Consider the following 14888-nt stretch of genomic DNA (forward strand, 5'->3'; position numbering starts at 1 on the left):
TGTGAATTTTCGTTTCTATTTAAAGAATGACACTAAATTTGAATTAACCAATCTGACTCAGCATTTTTTTTCTAACTTACCGAAACTTTTCTTTACTTTCGTGTAAAAACTCTTTATATGAAAATATAGTTAAAATGTTTGTGAATATTTCTCTAAATGATGTGTGCTTAAGAACTAGAGAAGACCTAACTGTGGGTAATTGCAGTTTTCCCATGAGTGCTTTGTTCTCTCATTCATCATTAATGTGCTCATTGTTCAGTAATCTTAAAGATTTTCATAAGTGCTGCTCGGTACTGCTCCTGATGGCACATTAACATACAAGAGAATAATATATATTTTCTTAATCCAACAAATTAAGAACTTACATAAATTTAATAAACGTTTTATTTTTATTGTTATAACAAAATATGAGAAAACAAAAAGGTTTCACAAGATTACAAAGGTAATAGTGAAAAATAAGTTTATAATTATCAATTCATACAATGTTTCTTGCAGCATTTTAGAGTCATTTTTCTCAGTATAACGCAGGTTGACTACCTTGTATAAAAAACTATTATGAAGCCTCATAACGTTCTTACAGCTCAGTTTTTCACGTTATATTTGCGCGAAATTTGAAAAACAAACAAACATTTCGTCACGTCTATCATGCTCTATGTTACGACAGTGCTCTTTATGTTTCAAAGTAATTACACAACGTATACAAAACCGTAAGTTGTTAAATGTATGTATTTATTACCATACAATTAATAGAAAATCATATTAAAATACAAAATGAAGTCATTAGAAATAAAAACGCAGTTAAGATACTTTTTACTTCACTTATAATATTATGCTAGATGTCTTATTGCTTTGATATATGTGTAAGGGACAATAAGTATGAAACACATAAAACAAATGCTTTGTGTTATCGGCAGTCAATATTAAAAGTTTAAAGATATTTATAGCAATGTTATATTTTAGAATTTCTCTTTCGAACACCAGGCTTCCTGCCCCCCGCTAGAACAGCTGTATGTCTCCGGATTTACAACGCAAAAATCAGGGATTCAATTCCCCTCGGTGGGCTCGGCAAATTAGCTCGATGTGGCTTTGCTATAAGATAAAACACAAACACAAAACACAACCCGGGCCTCCTATTGCGTAAAGAATTTTCAACCACTTTAAGATTTAATATGGGTTTCGAATATTTTATTCAGGAAATATATATATCAATCCTAACTTCAGAATATCGCCTCAAGAAACTATTTATAATTAAATAATAAGTTTCAAATATTTTGTAAGGTAAACACGTATGATCATTAAATTACACAGGTTTTGCTTTTGAATTATTCCTTGATGAAGGTTGAGTAATATGTAATTTTCTGTAACTCGTATATTCTTTTTTTTTTTGTATGTACGAATATAGAACCCAAATGTACCTCAGGACGGATGGTATAGGTATTAACACTTTTACCAAAATAAAGCAGAGAAAACTTTTCGATCTTCATTGTTAACCTGACGATGATCCAGGTAGGTCGAAACGTTGTTTTCTGCTTTATTTTGGTAAAAGTGTTAATACCCATACCAGCCATCCTGAGATACATTTTTCTTCAAGTGGGTTTCTTGTCATCACGTATAATACGCAAATAATTTTAATCGTAAAACTATGTTCGTTATGTTTGTTTGTCTGTTAAGCACAAAGCAACACAAAGGACTGTCTGTACTATCTGTATCGTAACTTACTTTGTCGCGTTAAAAATGCTGTAAACATACACCTGTGTCATTGGGGATGGGGGCGATATTTTATGCATTTATAGCGGGGACTGTTAAGAAACCAGTCAAGAAAACTTGCGTGTTTACCATTGTATTTCTTATGTCTCGTAGGACGTCGAGATCATGTTCTACCATAAGTACGTTCAGCGACCTTAACCCACGAACATTTAAAAACTGATTTGTTGACAGACACGTACATCGAATTATATAAAGGTACTTATATTACAAACATTAACACACACACACAATAATTGTAATTAATAACACTAAATATCACAATGTATATGAAAAATTACATCTTAGTAAAGTGGAACGTTCTCGATACGCTTAAAAATGTAAATCTATCAGCGAATATGAAAATATAAAAATGTGTTTAGAAGAAGGTTGTGGTAAATACTTAAATCCACGAATACAGAGATAATTTCTACAGGTAGTTGCCGTCCATTCTACAAAGTTTCATCACGTGTTCGCTGTTTTTAGTTTGTAGTTCTTTGAAAACAAGCTTTTCTTCAGTAGCAGTAAGAAGTAAACAAAATCTATATTCTTATTTTTTGCATTATGAAATTTCTATTATTTGATATTTTGAAAATATATTGCAATATTTACTGGCTAAAATATTTATCGTTTTGGCTTTCGTTAGTTACGTGTCAACATCAACAGTACTTTCGGGTTCGACCTCAGGACAAGGAGGTGATACAAGGAGCAACTGCTGAGATGCAGTGTCACATTGCTTATGCTGCAGGAGCTGTTCAATGGAGTAGGGACGGTTTTGTGTTAGGTAAGTCTATCTTAAATACACTTATTTGCAAAATACAACTGTATTCATATACTGATGCTTCGTGGAAAGACATATTTAAAATACCTGTATATGCTCATTTTGTAAGAAGTTCTCTCATTTTTGTTACCTATTTGAGAATATTGGTTTAAACACGAAGTGATTTCAACACATCGGCCCGGCATGGCCAGGTGGGTTAAGGCGTGCGACTCGTAATCTGAGGGTCGCGGGTTCGCATCTCCGTCGCACCAAACATATTCGCCTTTTCAGCCTTGGGGGTGTTATAATGTGACGGTCAATCCCACTATTGTGATGACTAGCCGCTTTCCCTCTAGTATTACACTGCTAAATTAGGGACAGCTAGCGCAGATGGCCCTCGAGTAGCTTTGCGCGAAATTCTAAAACAAAATAATTTCAACACTGTTCTCTATTATCATATTTAAAACAATGCAAACTCATTATACGGTAAAAATTATGTTTTATTACTGATTATTTATATTATATTACAAGTTACAGCCTTTACAGTAAGTTAGATCTGTCTTTTGAACACGTGCGACGTTTTGATCACTGGTGCAATCATCTCAAGTGTGCTAAAATAAATACTATTTAGTCTAAACGCTGTAAGTTATAACATAAAACAATTATATTTTGTTTAAATGGGCTTTGTTTAGGCAGCATTCAAATGGCAAACACATTCAGTTTCTGAAGCATACTACGTCCGTGTTCATCAGTATTGGGTAAAACGTTTTATTATTCAGTAATTACCAAATTTTAGGCAGTACTGAATCCTTTTAATTCTGGTAGTTTTCATTTAAAAACGTATTATAAACTTTGATATTTGTTGAATGATCTGTAACTCATCTTTAATACACATATTTGATTATTACAGTGCAATATAACACACGTATGAGGTATTGACATGAACACACCCATATGCTTTTATCATAATATATGTTATTCAAAATAGCAGCTTCTATAAAAATGAAATCTACATGAAAGAAACACGACTGCAAAATGAGCGTAAAAAATATACTTTTTATAATGAATAACATTTTGTACACATTATAAAATGGAAGTAATATAAACTGCAACATCCTTCACTTTCTTCAAAGCTAAAATTAAATATTAATACCGTGTTAGATATACCAAGAAATTTCTGGAACGTTCAAGAAAATCAGAGGACTGTTTTATTCACTCAGTATAAAAACAACTGTCTTAAAGTTGCATTTCAGTGGTAAGATAACTAATCATCAAACATATGTTGTACTTAAATAAGTAGAACATTTTTGCTTTTTAATATTTTAAATGATCACAAATATCCTGTAATTACTCTATATAACAACGCGTGGTAGCTTTATAAAAAAAAATTACATTTAGTATATAAACGTATTACATTTACATCTGTTTGTATATTAGTTCCGTTTACGTTTCTCGACATTTAAATAGTATAATCAGTGTCTAAAAGCTATAATGACAACGCGGAAAAATTATTGATAACAGATTTCTTTTCATTTCGGTACCAACTGCCCATAGTATTAACGTCCTAGATTGCAGTAAAAAAGGTGTTAGTTTCATTTCATGTTTCATATAATTTAGCTTCAAAACACACGTTTTTGATTGTACATCTATTACAATCAATATTTGCTGAAATAGAATTAATAATATGTAATATTTAAGCACGTGTGCTATTGCTCATCTTTACGTGGCATTTCTACAAAATAATTCTTATAACTGTTATTATTTCTACATATTATTAAACATTGTGTTATCCGCAACTTTAAAACTGTGTGTACAATGTTTAAGTGTTATCAACAACGATATTAAATTTATTAATATAGTACAACTACGCTTTCTTGATGTTAATAGTTTGCTGCGTTATATACATCATAATTTTTACAAATACACGTAAGTTTCAATAAGTTCCATTAACCCAAAGATTCCACTTTTAAAACAGTGAACAAACAGTTAACAAACTCGAGAGACAAATATCGGAAAGAACTACAGAAACAATAATAATAAAACATAGCTACTTTTGTTCACAAATTAACTATCGAAACGCATTTTTAAGTTCTGAATTTTACTTCTTAATTAATATAAAACAAAAGAGAATTAAACTTCGAATCATAAATCATGGTTCTTGATGAAAATAAAAAAGGAGCTACTTTGGCTGCACTTGTGGTACGACTTACGCAGTTATGAATCTCTTAGTAAAACACATAAAATCGCTGTTTGATTTAAACAGTATAGCAAATTTTATAAACAAATAATTATTCTTCCATCGTTTTCTACAACTGTTACACAGCTAGATTTAATAATGCAATAAATATAATTATATTATTTAAAATGAATAAGTAGTGCTTTCTAAACTGAATCGAATTGCTAAGAAAACAAATGGAAACATATATATATAATGGGTTATAACAAAATTTCATAACTTATCCAGTCATACTATTTACCCACAGAATTATGTAATCGTTGTACTTCAATGCTGTTGCTGTTGTTTTTGAATTAAGCACAAAGCTACACAATGGGCTATCTGTGCTCTGCCCACCACGGGCATCGAAACACGGATTTTAGCGTTTAAGCCCGCAGACATACCGCTGAGCCACTGGGGCGAGGGTTCGCTTCAATGCTATAAATCGATAGAAATCTTAAAATTCATATTCACTGCGCTATGTGTCTTACGTAATTAACGTACTAACATAAACAACTTCGGAAATGTTGCTGTGATTCTCAAGAGAGAATTATAAAAATAATAAGGTCGGTAAAACACAGCATAATATGAAATTGTGTTTAAGTGTCTTCTAAAAAAAGTCTCATCTGGTTCTAATTCTTATGCTGAATCAACTAATTTGTGGAACGTTTCTTCAAAACGGAATTCGTTTCATGAAACTCTGCCATTAATCTCAGGCAAAAAAAGTAACATCATATATTTGTTAATTGCATTATTGTTAGGGAAAACTGCTTGGCAATATTAAACAATACGGTAGTTTCGTAGCCATAATTAAAAAAAAAAAAAGGGAAAAGAAGAAATGAGACTACATAGCTTCTTATTACACAAAAAGTGTGAATCTTTATTACTTTTCCACCGAATAAAAAATGAGAAACGTTTTACTTTATTCTAAACACTATGCATCTGCTGTAAAGACGGCATAAGACTGGAAAATTTTATTTAGCAGCTTTGCCTATATTTCATTCCCAAATGAAGTTTTCTAGAAAATATTCAATATTCAATTTTCGTTCAGCAATGATGCAAATTTTTTTTTTAATGATAAGAAAGTGAAAACGAAATTTCAGTGTATAATTTTTTCTGAATACTATTTATCAACAATTTTAAAACTGCTTTAAAATGGTTCTATGTTTCACTATTGTTCGTCGTCAAGGAAAGCATCTCATGCCTTTAACACGTTAAGCGTAATAATAGTAAACGCTGGACTGAACACTTTCAATGCAAGCAACTAGTGTCTACGGCCTGTGGAACATTGCTTTGTATTTCGTGAAGTTAACGATACGGTTCAGCATGGCCAGGTGGTTAAGGCGTTCGACTCGTCATCTGAGGGTCGCGGGTTCGAATTCCCGTCGCACAAAACATGCTCGCCCTTTCAGCCGTAGTGGCGTTATAATGTTACGATCAATCTCACTATTCGTTGATAAAAGAGTAGCCCAAGAGTTGGCGGTGGATGGTGATGACTAGCTGCCTTCCCTCTAGTCTTACACTGTTAAATTAGGGACGGCTAGCGCAGATAGCCCTTGTGTAGCATTGTGCGAAATTAAAAAAAAAAAAAACGAACAAAGTTATCGATACGTACTAATCCTAGCATTAGTAGTACGAAGCAATTGTCGTCTAGTTAAATAAAGCAATTATCTAGTTACTTGTAATTGCATATAAATGTTTATTCTTGAATTAATACCACATCATCGGTGAATGAAGAAAAAAAGGGTTAATAAATGTAAAATATTCCTGCAACCACCAAACATCTGGTCACTCCTATTTCCATAATTCAATTCATATCACTCACCTCAGAACAAGAGTGTCAGTGGGTGCCATCCTACTTCAGAGTATTTCTAGTAAGTTGTCGTCGTTAAACATAGAACGTTATGCAATCCCATGTAATCCACATGATATACTTCACGTAACATTAGCTAAAGTACCTAGAATTTTATTGTTTAATAAAAATTTATCTTAAAACATGAGAAGTTGCTTTTTTATACTTAATTATAAAAACATGCAAAAACACAACATAAACTGCGAAACACAAGATGTGAATCTACAAGTTTGTATGCATCTCTCCATGGACCCATCAAACCTTCTTATCAAATCCAGTAAAGATCCATCAAAACGGAACAAAGTCGCGTTAAAAACGCGAAAAACGTCCACAAAAACGGAAAAACGCAAAATGCAAAACTGAAAATATGTATGTACGCCCTGCACGTGCCTAGTGAACCTCCATACTAACATTCTTGAAAATCTATACCCTACGCAGTAGCTCCATGGATATGCAACAGATAACAGACAGTACTCTCATATTTATATAGATAAGCAATGTCCTAATCTGTATTACACTCCTGTGTGAGTTTCTTCACTGAAAATCATAGTTAAACAATAATGAATGCATTTTAAGCGTGTTTTATTGATTTAACTCACATAAATAAATGAAATTCATCCAAAATCACTTGAGAGGAAGAATAAAAAAAACATATCTTTGTTTTAGCTCAATACGTAGATGATACCTCATAAACACAGTAAAATAAAACAATTTGATATTATTCATATTACATCAATTTATTTGTGTGCTGTAAAACTGAACTTACGTTCAAATAATTTTTAATTCCCAAATCTGAACCATCATAGAATTATGTTACGTATTATAATTTACCTCGGACGAGTCTCCGACTTGTTTTGCGATGTATTACGATTTTAAATAGCCAGAAATTTTAATTTTAATTTAGAAGTTAACTGAATGTCAATATGTATCAACTGTATAATATTTACCAAAAAGATTGACACCAACAATTTCTTTCTCAACACAAATATGTTTTATTATGCAAACAACAATATAATTTATAAACACGATTATTACAAATGATGATTTATGTACACAAGTTTAACAAACTTACAAGCAATTCTGAGTCTTCATTATTATTCATTCTGGAACTGAATATTTTATCGACAGTTCATGGTGAACGAATAAATTCTATGTTGATACATAGGTACAATTAACTTGAGGGAAAGCAAGCTAGCATTATTCTTGGTCGGCGTCACGCAGTTTACAAGCTAAAGTTTCGTCGAAGAACATATCTGTTTACGCTCGTATGAATACTAATATCCAAAGTTAATTCTGTGAAGTCGAACGGTTTGTAATGTCCGAAATATACAAACGTTCCCGGTCAAATATCTGTAGTTTTTCAACAAATAAATATTTATCACAGTTATAGCTTCCGAGGTATAAATTATACAAACTGTAGCAAACCAACAATAAAAAACTATCTCTTTGCATTGCACTGGTTACCTTTTATAAGAATTAAGATGAGGTTCTCGAAAGTTTAGTTTGAAACCATATTTGAAGATACGCTAATCCTTCGTAAAACATATATTGTTGATTCTTACACTCTAGAATCTATGTTTTTTCGTGTTTTCCTTAGAGCAAAGCCACATCAGGCTATCTGCTAAGTTTACTGATGAGAATTGAATCCCTGATTTTAGCATTATAAATCCTTACACTTAACGCTGTACCGGCGGGGGCTCTCGAAAATCTGTAACTAATTTTGAGAAGAGGCGGGACTTTTGCAATATACATTTAACAGCATAAGTTACATGCATTTCTAAATATATATTGAACTGAAACAAACATATATTATTAAAATAGATATATAACATTATATCCGTTACAGGTACAATGATAAAAATACAATGAATTGGAATTCTCTTTTTCTCTTTTTTTTTTACTTTTCAAGATATTTTGGCTGGATATTTAAATATGTTTTAACATGAATTAAATGACATACACAACAACTTGTACGCAGCAGTTTGATAAAATTCGATTTTACACGCTTCATGTAATTATTATATTTTAATGTAGTTAAAATTTGAAAAACAAAGTTATAAAAATAGATTAACAGTTGGAAATATACGAATAACCTCTACATCACTCACAAAGAAAGCAAGGTTATTTAACGGAAAGAACATTAGCTTTTGTAAATAATGGTGCCTTTATTTACTTCTCGTGATTAGTTGCAGAAACTGAATTAATGCATATTCCATTACATAATGTCTCTTAAGTAGTATTATTTAATCATAAACAAGCATATGTTACATATATGTTGAAGAATCCTTTAACAAAACTGTTGTACTGATTCTTATACAACTAAATATAGTCGTATCAGCATATGATTACTTTGAAATTGGTGACTTAAGTAGTTCAGTGGGTTAAGGAAATTTAAAGACAAAGTATCAAATGGGCGTGTGCTAAATCAGCCAGCCATATCCTAGTTTTTAGAGTACTGTACTGTGTTTTCAAAAATGTATGATTCGCTTCTCGTTACCACTCAAACGATCTCCGGATTTTGGGAATGTGGGTGCGTTATGAGAATGAGAAACAATCCTTTATAATTAGAGATATCCTAGGAGTTTGTAAACAATATTGTCGACTAGCTAGCTGCCTTCCTTATAGTCTGTTAGTTCAAGATTAGGGACGGCTAATACTAGTAGCTCTTTTGTTATTCCGCATGGGTGCCTAAAACAAAATAAATCGAATCAACCATTAGCCTAGAGTGCACTCAAGCAAACTGATTTACAGAGAAAAACTTTTAAGTGTGCCAGAAAAAGAAGCATTATGGAGATTCTTTCCTTATTGTCTTATCTAAGTTATATCAGTGAAACATTCAGTGTGATTTAATGATCGTTTTGCATCATATCACAGGGACTTTTTGATGTTTATTTGTTTTGTTATTGTTTTTTTTATTTTGCGCAAAACTACACGAAAGCTATCTGCGCTAGCATTTCCTAATTTAGCCGTCTAAAACTAAAGGGAAGGCGACTAGTTATCACTACCCACCGCCAACTCTAGTAGAGCTACTCCTTAACTAATGAAATGTGGGGTTGACCGTAACTTTCTAACTCCTACACTACTTAAATGGCAAGCATCTTTGGTGTGGCGGGGATTCAAACCTGCAACCTTCCTGTTACGAGTCGAGCACCCTAACCAGCTGGCCATGCCAAGCTTTTTTGATGTTATTAATATCTGAAGTCTATGTACTGCTATAAATAATAAACCTCTTGCTGTAAAAAATGATGCTTATTGCGAAGTCCTCATATTTTTCATTTTCTTAAGATGAATTTAGACTTTTTCTGCATTCAGGAACCATTTGTAAATAAGAGAGAATACCTAGCATGGAATATATGTATATATATTCAATTGTCGTTTAACATATCTTACAATGTACCAATAATATTTTTGTTCTGTGCGATTTCTGTCAATGTTGTTTTATCACCATTGGAACCATGACCGATATATTTCAAAAAATGAAATTAACACATTCACACTCTTCAATGCGTATTTTATCATATGCAAACCTACTTGAAGAATTTTGGTCATATTAATAAGATTTTTTTTTCTAATTTGCAGTATATCCTTCATGTAAGCAATCTGTTTAAACAAGTTAAGTATTCGGTATGTTGATTAAGATTGTGAGTAAAATAAAGTTAGAGTATGATAGTATATATTTAAAAACGGCTGTTATGGATTGAGAAAATTCTATGTAGAGGAGCGAACAACGTTTCGACCTTTTTCGGTCATCGTCAGACTCACAAAGAAAGTTTCTTTGTTTTTGGAATGTCGCACAAAGCTACTCGAAGGCTATCTGTGCTAGCCGTCCCTAATTTAGCAGTGTAAGACTAGAGGGAAGGCAGCTAGTCATCACCACCCACCGCCAACTCTTGGGCTACTCTTTTACCAACGAATAGTGGGATTGACCGTCACATTATAACGCCCCCACGGCTGGGAGGGCGAGCATGTTTGGCGCGACTCGGGCGCGAACCCGCGACACTCAGATTACGAAGCGCACGCCTTAACGCGGTAGGCCATGCCGGGCCCCACAAAGAAAGAAAGAGGTAACTGACCGATGGCTGACCACGTGTTTGAAGAGGGTTGTGTAATTGAGTGTAGGAATGTAGAGGGCGAGCTTAGATGTTTGAATATATAATTTTATATTATTTATTGTATTATTTATTATATTATTTTTAATATAGGTATAAAGGTATTCTTTTGTATTGGTTTATTCTTGGCTTGGTTTGTTGTATAAGTAAGGCTACTTTAATTATGCGTTTCTTTATGTTTATTTCTTTATTTAGTATTTGGGTGTTTTCTATGGTTGAATTATGTTTATTTGATTTGCAGTGTTCTAAAACGTTCTTTGTGTTCTTTGAATCTGGTTTCCATTTTTCTACTTGTTTCTCCAATAAAAAAGTCCTGGCAGTTATCACATTGTATTTTATAAATAATGTTGGTGTGGTGTTTGTCAGTGTAGTTTTTACATGGTATGGACCTTAGTTTTGTGCTGGTTTTTGAATAAATTTGGTATTAACTGGAATGTCATATTGTGTTGCTAGTTTTTACCAAATGTTGGTTATTTGTTTGCTGATGTCAGGAATATATGGTATACAGCAGTATATGGTTTCGTGATTTTTTGATTCGTGAGATATATTTACTTTTGTTGGTTGATTTTGCTTTCTGTCTAGGTGTGTGCATATAATATTTTCTGCGGTTTGTGTAGGAATCTTATTGATGTTGATGAAGTATTGTTTTATTTTGTCTAATTCGTCGTTAATTTTATCTTGTGAGCAGAGTTTCATGGCTGTGTTTATTTGGTTTCTTAGTATGTTGAGTTTTTGTTTTGTTTTAAGAGCTGAGTCCCAAGGAATGTATAGTCCAGTATGGGTAATTTTCGGTGGATTTGTGTTTTAAATTGTGTGTCGGTTCTTGCAATTTTGAGGTTAAGAAATGATATTTGATTGCTTTTTTCCTGTTTGTGAAGCTAATGTTGGGATGAATAGAGTTAATGTGATTAAAAAATTAAGGGTGTGTTACGGAGATATGAATCCCGCTATCGTGTCGTATGATATTTTTTAAATATAGCGCTAGCGTGCTGTATTGTCATTGTTTTGTTTGATTTGTTTTGAATTTTTCGCAAACCTACACGAGTGGTATCTACGCTAGCCGTCTCTAATTTAAAAGTGTAAAACTTGAGGGAAGGCAGCTAGTCATCACGACCCCCAGCCAACTCTTGGACTACTCTTTTACCAACGAATAGTGGGATTCACCGTCACATTATAACGCTCCCACGGCTGAAAGGGTGAGCATGTTTGGTGTGACGGGGATTCAAACCCTCGACCCTCGGATTAAGAGTCGAATGCCTTAACCACCTGTCCATAGTCCAGTCTTATATTGGACGTTGTTCTCCGTTGGTACAGCGGTAAGTCTAAGGATTTGCAACGCTAAAATCAGGGTTTCGATTCCCCTCGGTGGACTCAGCAGATAGCGCAATGTGGCTTTGCTATAAGAAAAACACAACACACATCTTGGACGTTTAAGAGCTATAGTTTTGAGCTTTCTTTTATTTTTAGTTTTACAAATCTATCAAATAAATATCTTATCTTTCTACACAGTTGAAAAACTATAAAAAGTAATCTATAAATGTAGTCACAATTAAAAGTGTGCATTTTTAAAGTCGCTAGACTTTTTTCAGATTCAAGTTATTTTCGTTTTAACTGACTACTCTGTCACGTGTCATGCCTATGTCATTATAGTTCTAAATAACTATTACCTAATCTTCCAGTTTTACGTGACTTTGCAAGTTCTAATATTTTGATATGGGGTTATTAAATAATAAGATACAATATTTTCCATAAAAATTAAATAAAAATGTATCTTGCCGCTCTTAAATGGTCCGGCATGGCCAGGTGGTTAAGGCATTCGATTCGTAAACCGAGAGTCGTGGGTTCGAATCCCCGTCACAGCAAACATGCTCGCCTTTTCAACCGTGGGGTCGTTATGTAACGTTCAATCCCACTATTAGTTGTTAAAAAGTAGCCCAAGAGATGGCGGTGGGTGGTGATAATTAGCTGCTGTCCCCATAGTCTTAAAGTGCTAAATTAGGGACGGTTAGTGCAGATAGCCCTCGTGTAGCTTAGCGCGAAATTCGAAAACAAACTAACTCATTTTTTCTCTTCCATTATTTTAAATATTTTTGTTATCAAAATTAACTACATTATGGTAAAAGCTGAGTAGTAAAAATATCTTACTGTTAACTGTCAAGAAAAACCAATCACAAGAACCTTTTTGTACTTCATGGTACAAGTTTATAAATCACAGTATAAGATATTATCAGACCCTCTTCAGCTCATGCTCTTCACTCGTTAATAAATAGAGCAAGATAGGCTTTTTTGGCTTACCGCTTTTCTAATGATACGAAGATAATAAACAAGTATAGATAAAGTAGTTATTAAACATATCAGGTCATTATAATACCATCGACGAAAATTGTCTGCTTGCAAAGGCATGGTGATAGAAGATATCACGTGACATCGTAGTTTCAGTTTTACTTAATAGACAGCGTATTGCTAGAAGTAATAATTCCACGAAGTGCGGCTGTCTCAGGAAAGATTGTGATATCGTATTCGATCTGCTAATATATATGGACAGTATGGTGTTACCAAGATTCTATAGACGATTGTGATACTATGAATCTATAGGCAGATGGCGTTACTAGGGGTAGTAATTATATAGGCGGATCATAGTACTAGGCTTACAATATGCGTGTTTTGAAAAAGCAGCCAGTGTTTCTATAGGTAGAATGCGTTACACTACTTCTATAAGACTGTATACAGATTTCAGCTTGTCTTAAATCGTGTTTATAGTTTTTATTCAAATATTTGAATTCATGAGTTTTACAAAGGCGAATAATGTCACTAAGGTTCTATAGGCAGATGGTATTGGTTTGCAAGTTGTGTTACTAAGTTATTGCTACAAAGGCTAGTGATATTTCTATATGCGGATGGCTCAATAGAATAATGAGACCATAGTAGGGTGCCTCATCATATGATGACTTCAACATTATAGTCGAGATTTAATTATATGTCCTGAAATGTTACTAATAAAAACATTATTCTAAGGAGATGACTATTATAGCACTGTTATATAAGTGAGTATAGCACTGTTACATAAGTTAGTATAGCACTGTTACATAAGTTAGTTTAGCACTGTTACATAAGTTAGTGTAGCACAGTTACATAAGTTAATATAGCACTGTTACATAAGTTAGTCTTATAACATGCACTATCTTAGTTCATTCATTATTTTGAATGAAGCAGACATCACACCATAGCCAGTTATTTACGTCACATACATTTACAATTCTGTCTGTTGTGAGACAGAGTACAAGTACAACTGACTATGTTTACAAGAATCAACTTAATATTCATTTAACATACAAACTTTGTTTTTATATTTAATTTGTATGACATACGTCTTTTACAATTCAAGTATTTTTGTAACTATCACTAGGCTTACCTTCTCGTAAACAGTTTCGCAAATGTTTGTCTTGAGCTTGTTTCTTCCTGGTTTCAAACTGTATGTATTTTAGGTCGATAAGTAATATCCTTACCATTTCGAAAAATGAAAGTTTAGTACTGATAAATCACTCTTTCAATCATATTGTTGATGTATCAGGAAATCCAAAATGTATATAATAAAATCTTCATATGGAAGCAAAATCATAATTTATATGCTAGCTCTGAATTAAATAGATACTTAAAACACAATCAGTTGTACTAACTGTCAAATTGAATGTTTATGAAAACAATATTCTCCTTCAGTTGCACAGTGGTATGTTTGCGGACTTACAATGCTAGAAACCGGGTTTCAGTATCTGTGATGAGCAGAGCAATAATATTCCAGTGTGTAGCCTTGTGCTTAATTTTAAACAAACAAATTATACAAAAAGAACAATACGTTATTTATGATAACATCCTATCAAGGCAGATAATTGTAAAAATATGTAAATTATTAGATATGTTATAATGTTCTCCTCATTCAAATAATGGACAAATTAAGATAACGCACATGATAAAATCAGAGCTATAATTGTTGTCTCATTAAAAATAATTATTTTTCTTATAACTTTTAGGACATGTGATTAAACCTAGACTTCAATATTGATGATGTAATCAAATGTTGGATCATCTTAAGATGAATAAATCATCCTACTGAACTATCTACTTATAGAAACACCATCAACCCTAGCGTAAGGAACCTTAAGAACGCAACTTACCAAGCAATACCATCGCCTATAGAATCTTAGTAACACA

The 14888-nt window shown here is 32.8% G+C and overlaps 1 protein-coding gene across 1 annotated transcript in view; it reads left to right on the forward strand.

Annotated features, from left to right (window-relative positions):
- The window catches only part of LOC143238542 (nephrin-like), a 129699-nt gene that overhangs the window by 48929 nt on the left and 65882 nt on the right, over window positions 1–14888 (forward strand). The window contains exon 2 of the mRNA XM_076478873.1: window positions 2390–2527. Within this exon, the coding sequence (XP_076334988.1) occupies window positions 2390–2527 (138 nt within the window). The remainder of the gene's footprint in view (window positions 1–2389; window positions 2528–14888) is intronic.

This window comes from Tachypleus tridentatus, chromosome 13 (assembly GCF_004210375.1).
Source record: "Tachypleus tridentatus isolate NWPU-2018 chromosome 13, ASM421037v1, whole genome shotgun sequence".
NCBI classification, from domain to species: Eukaryota; Metazoa; Arthropoda; class Merostomata; order Xiphosura; family Limulidae; genus Tachypleus; species Tachypleus tridentatus.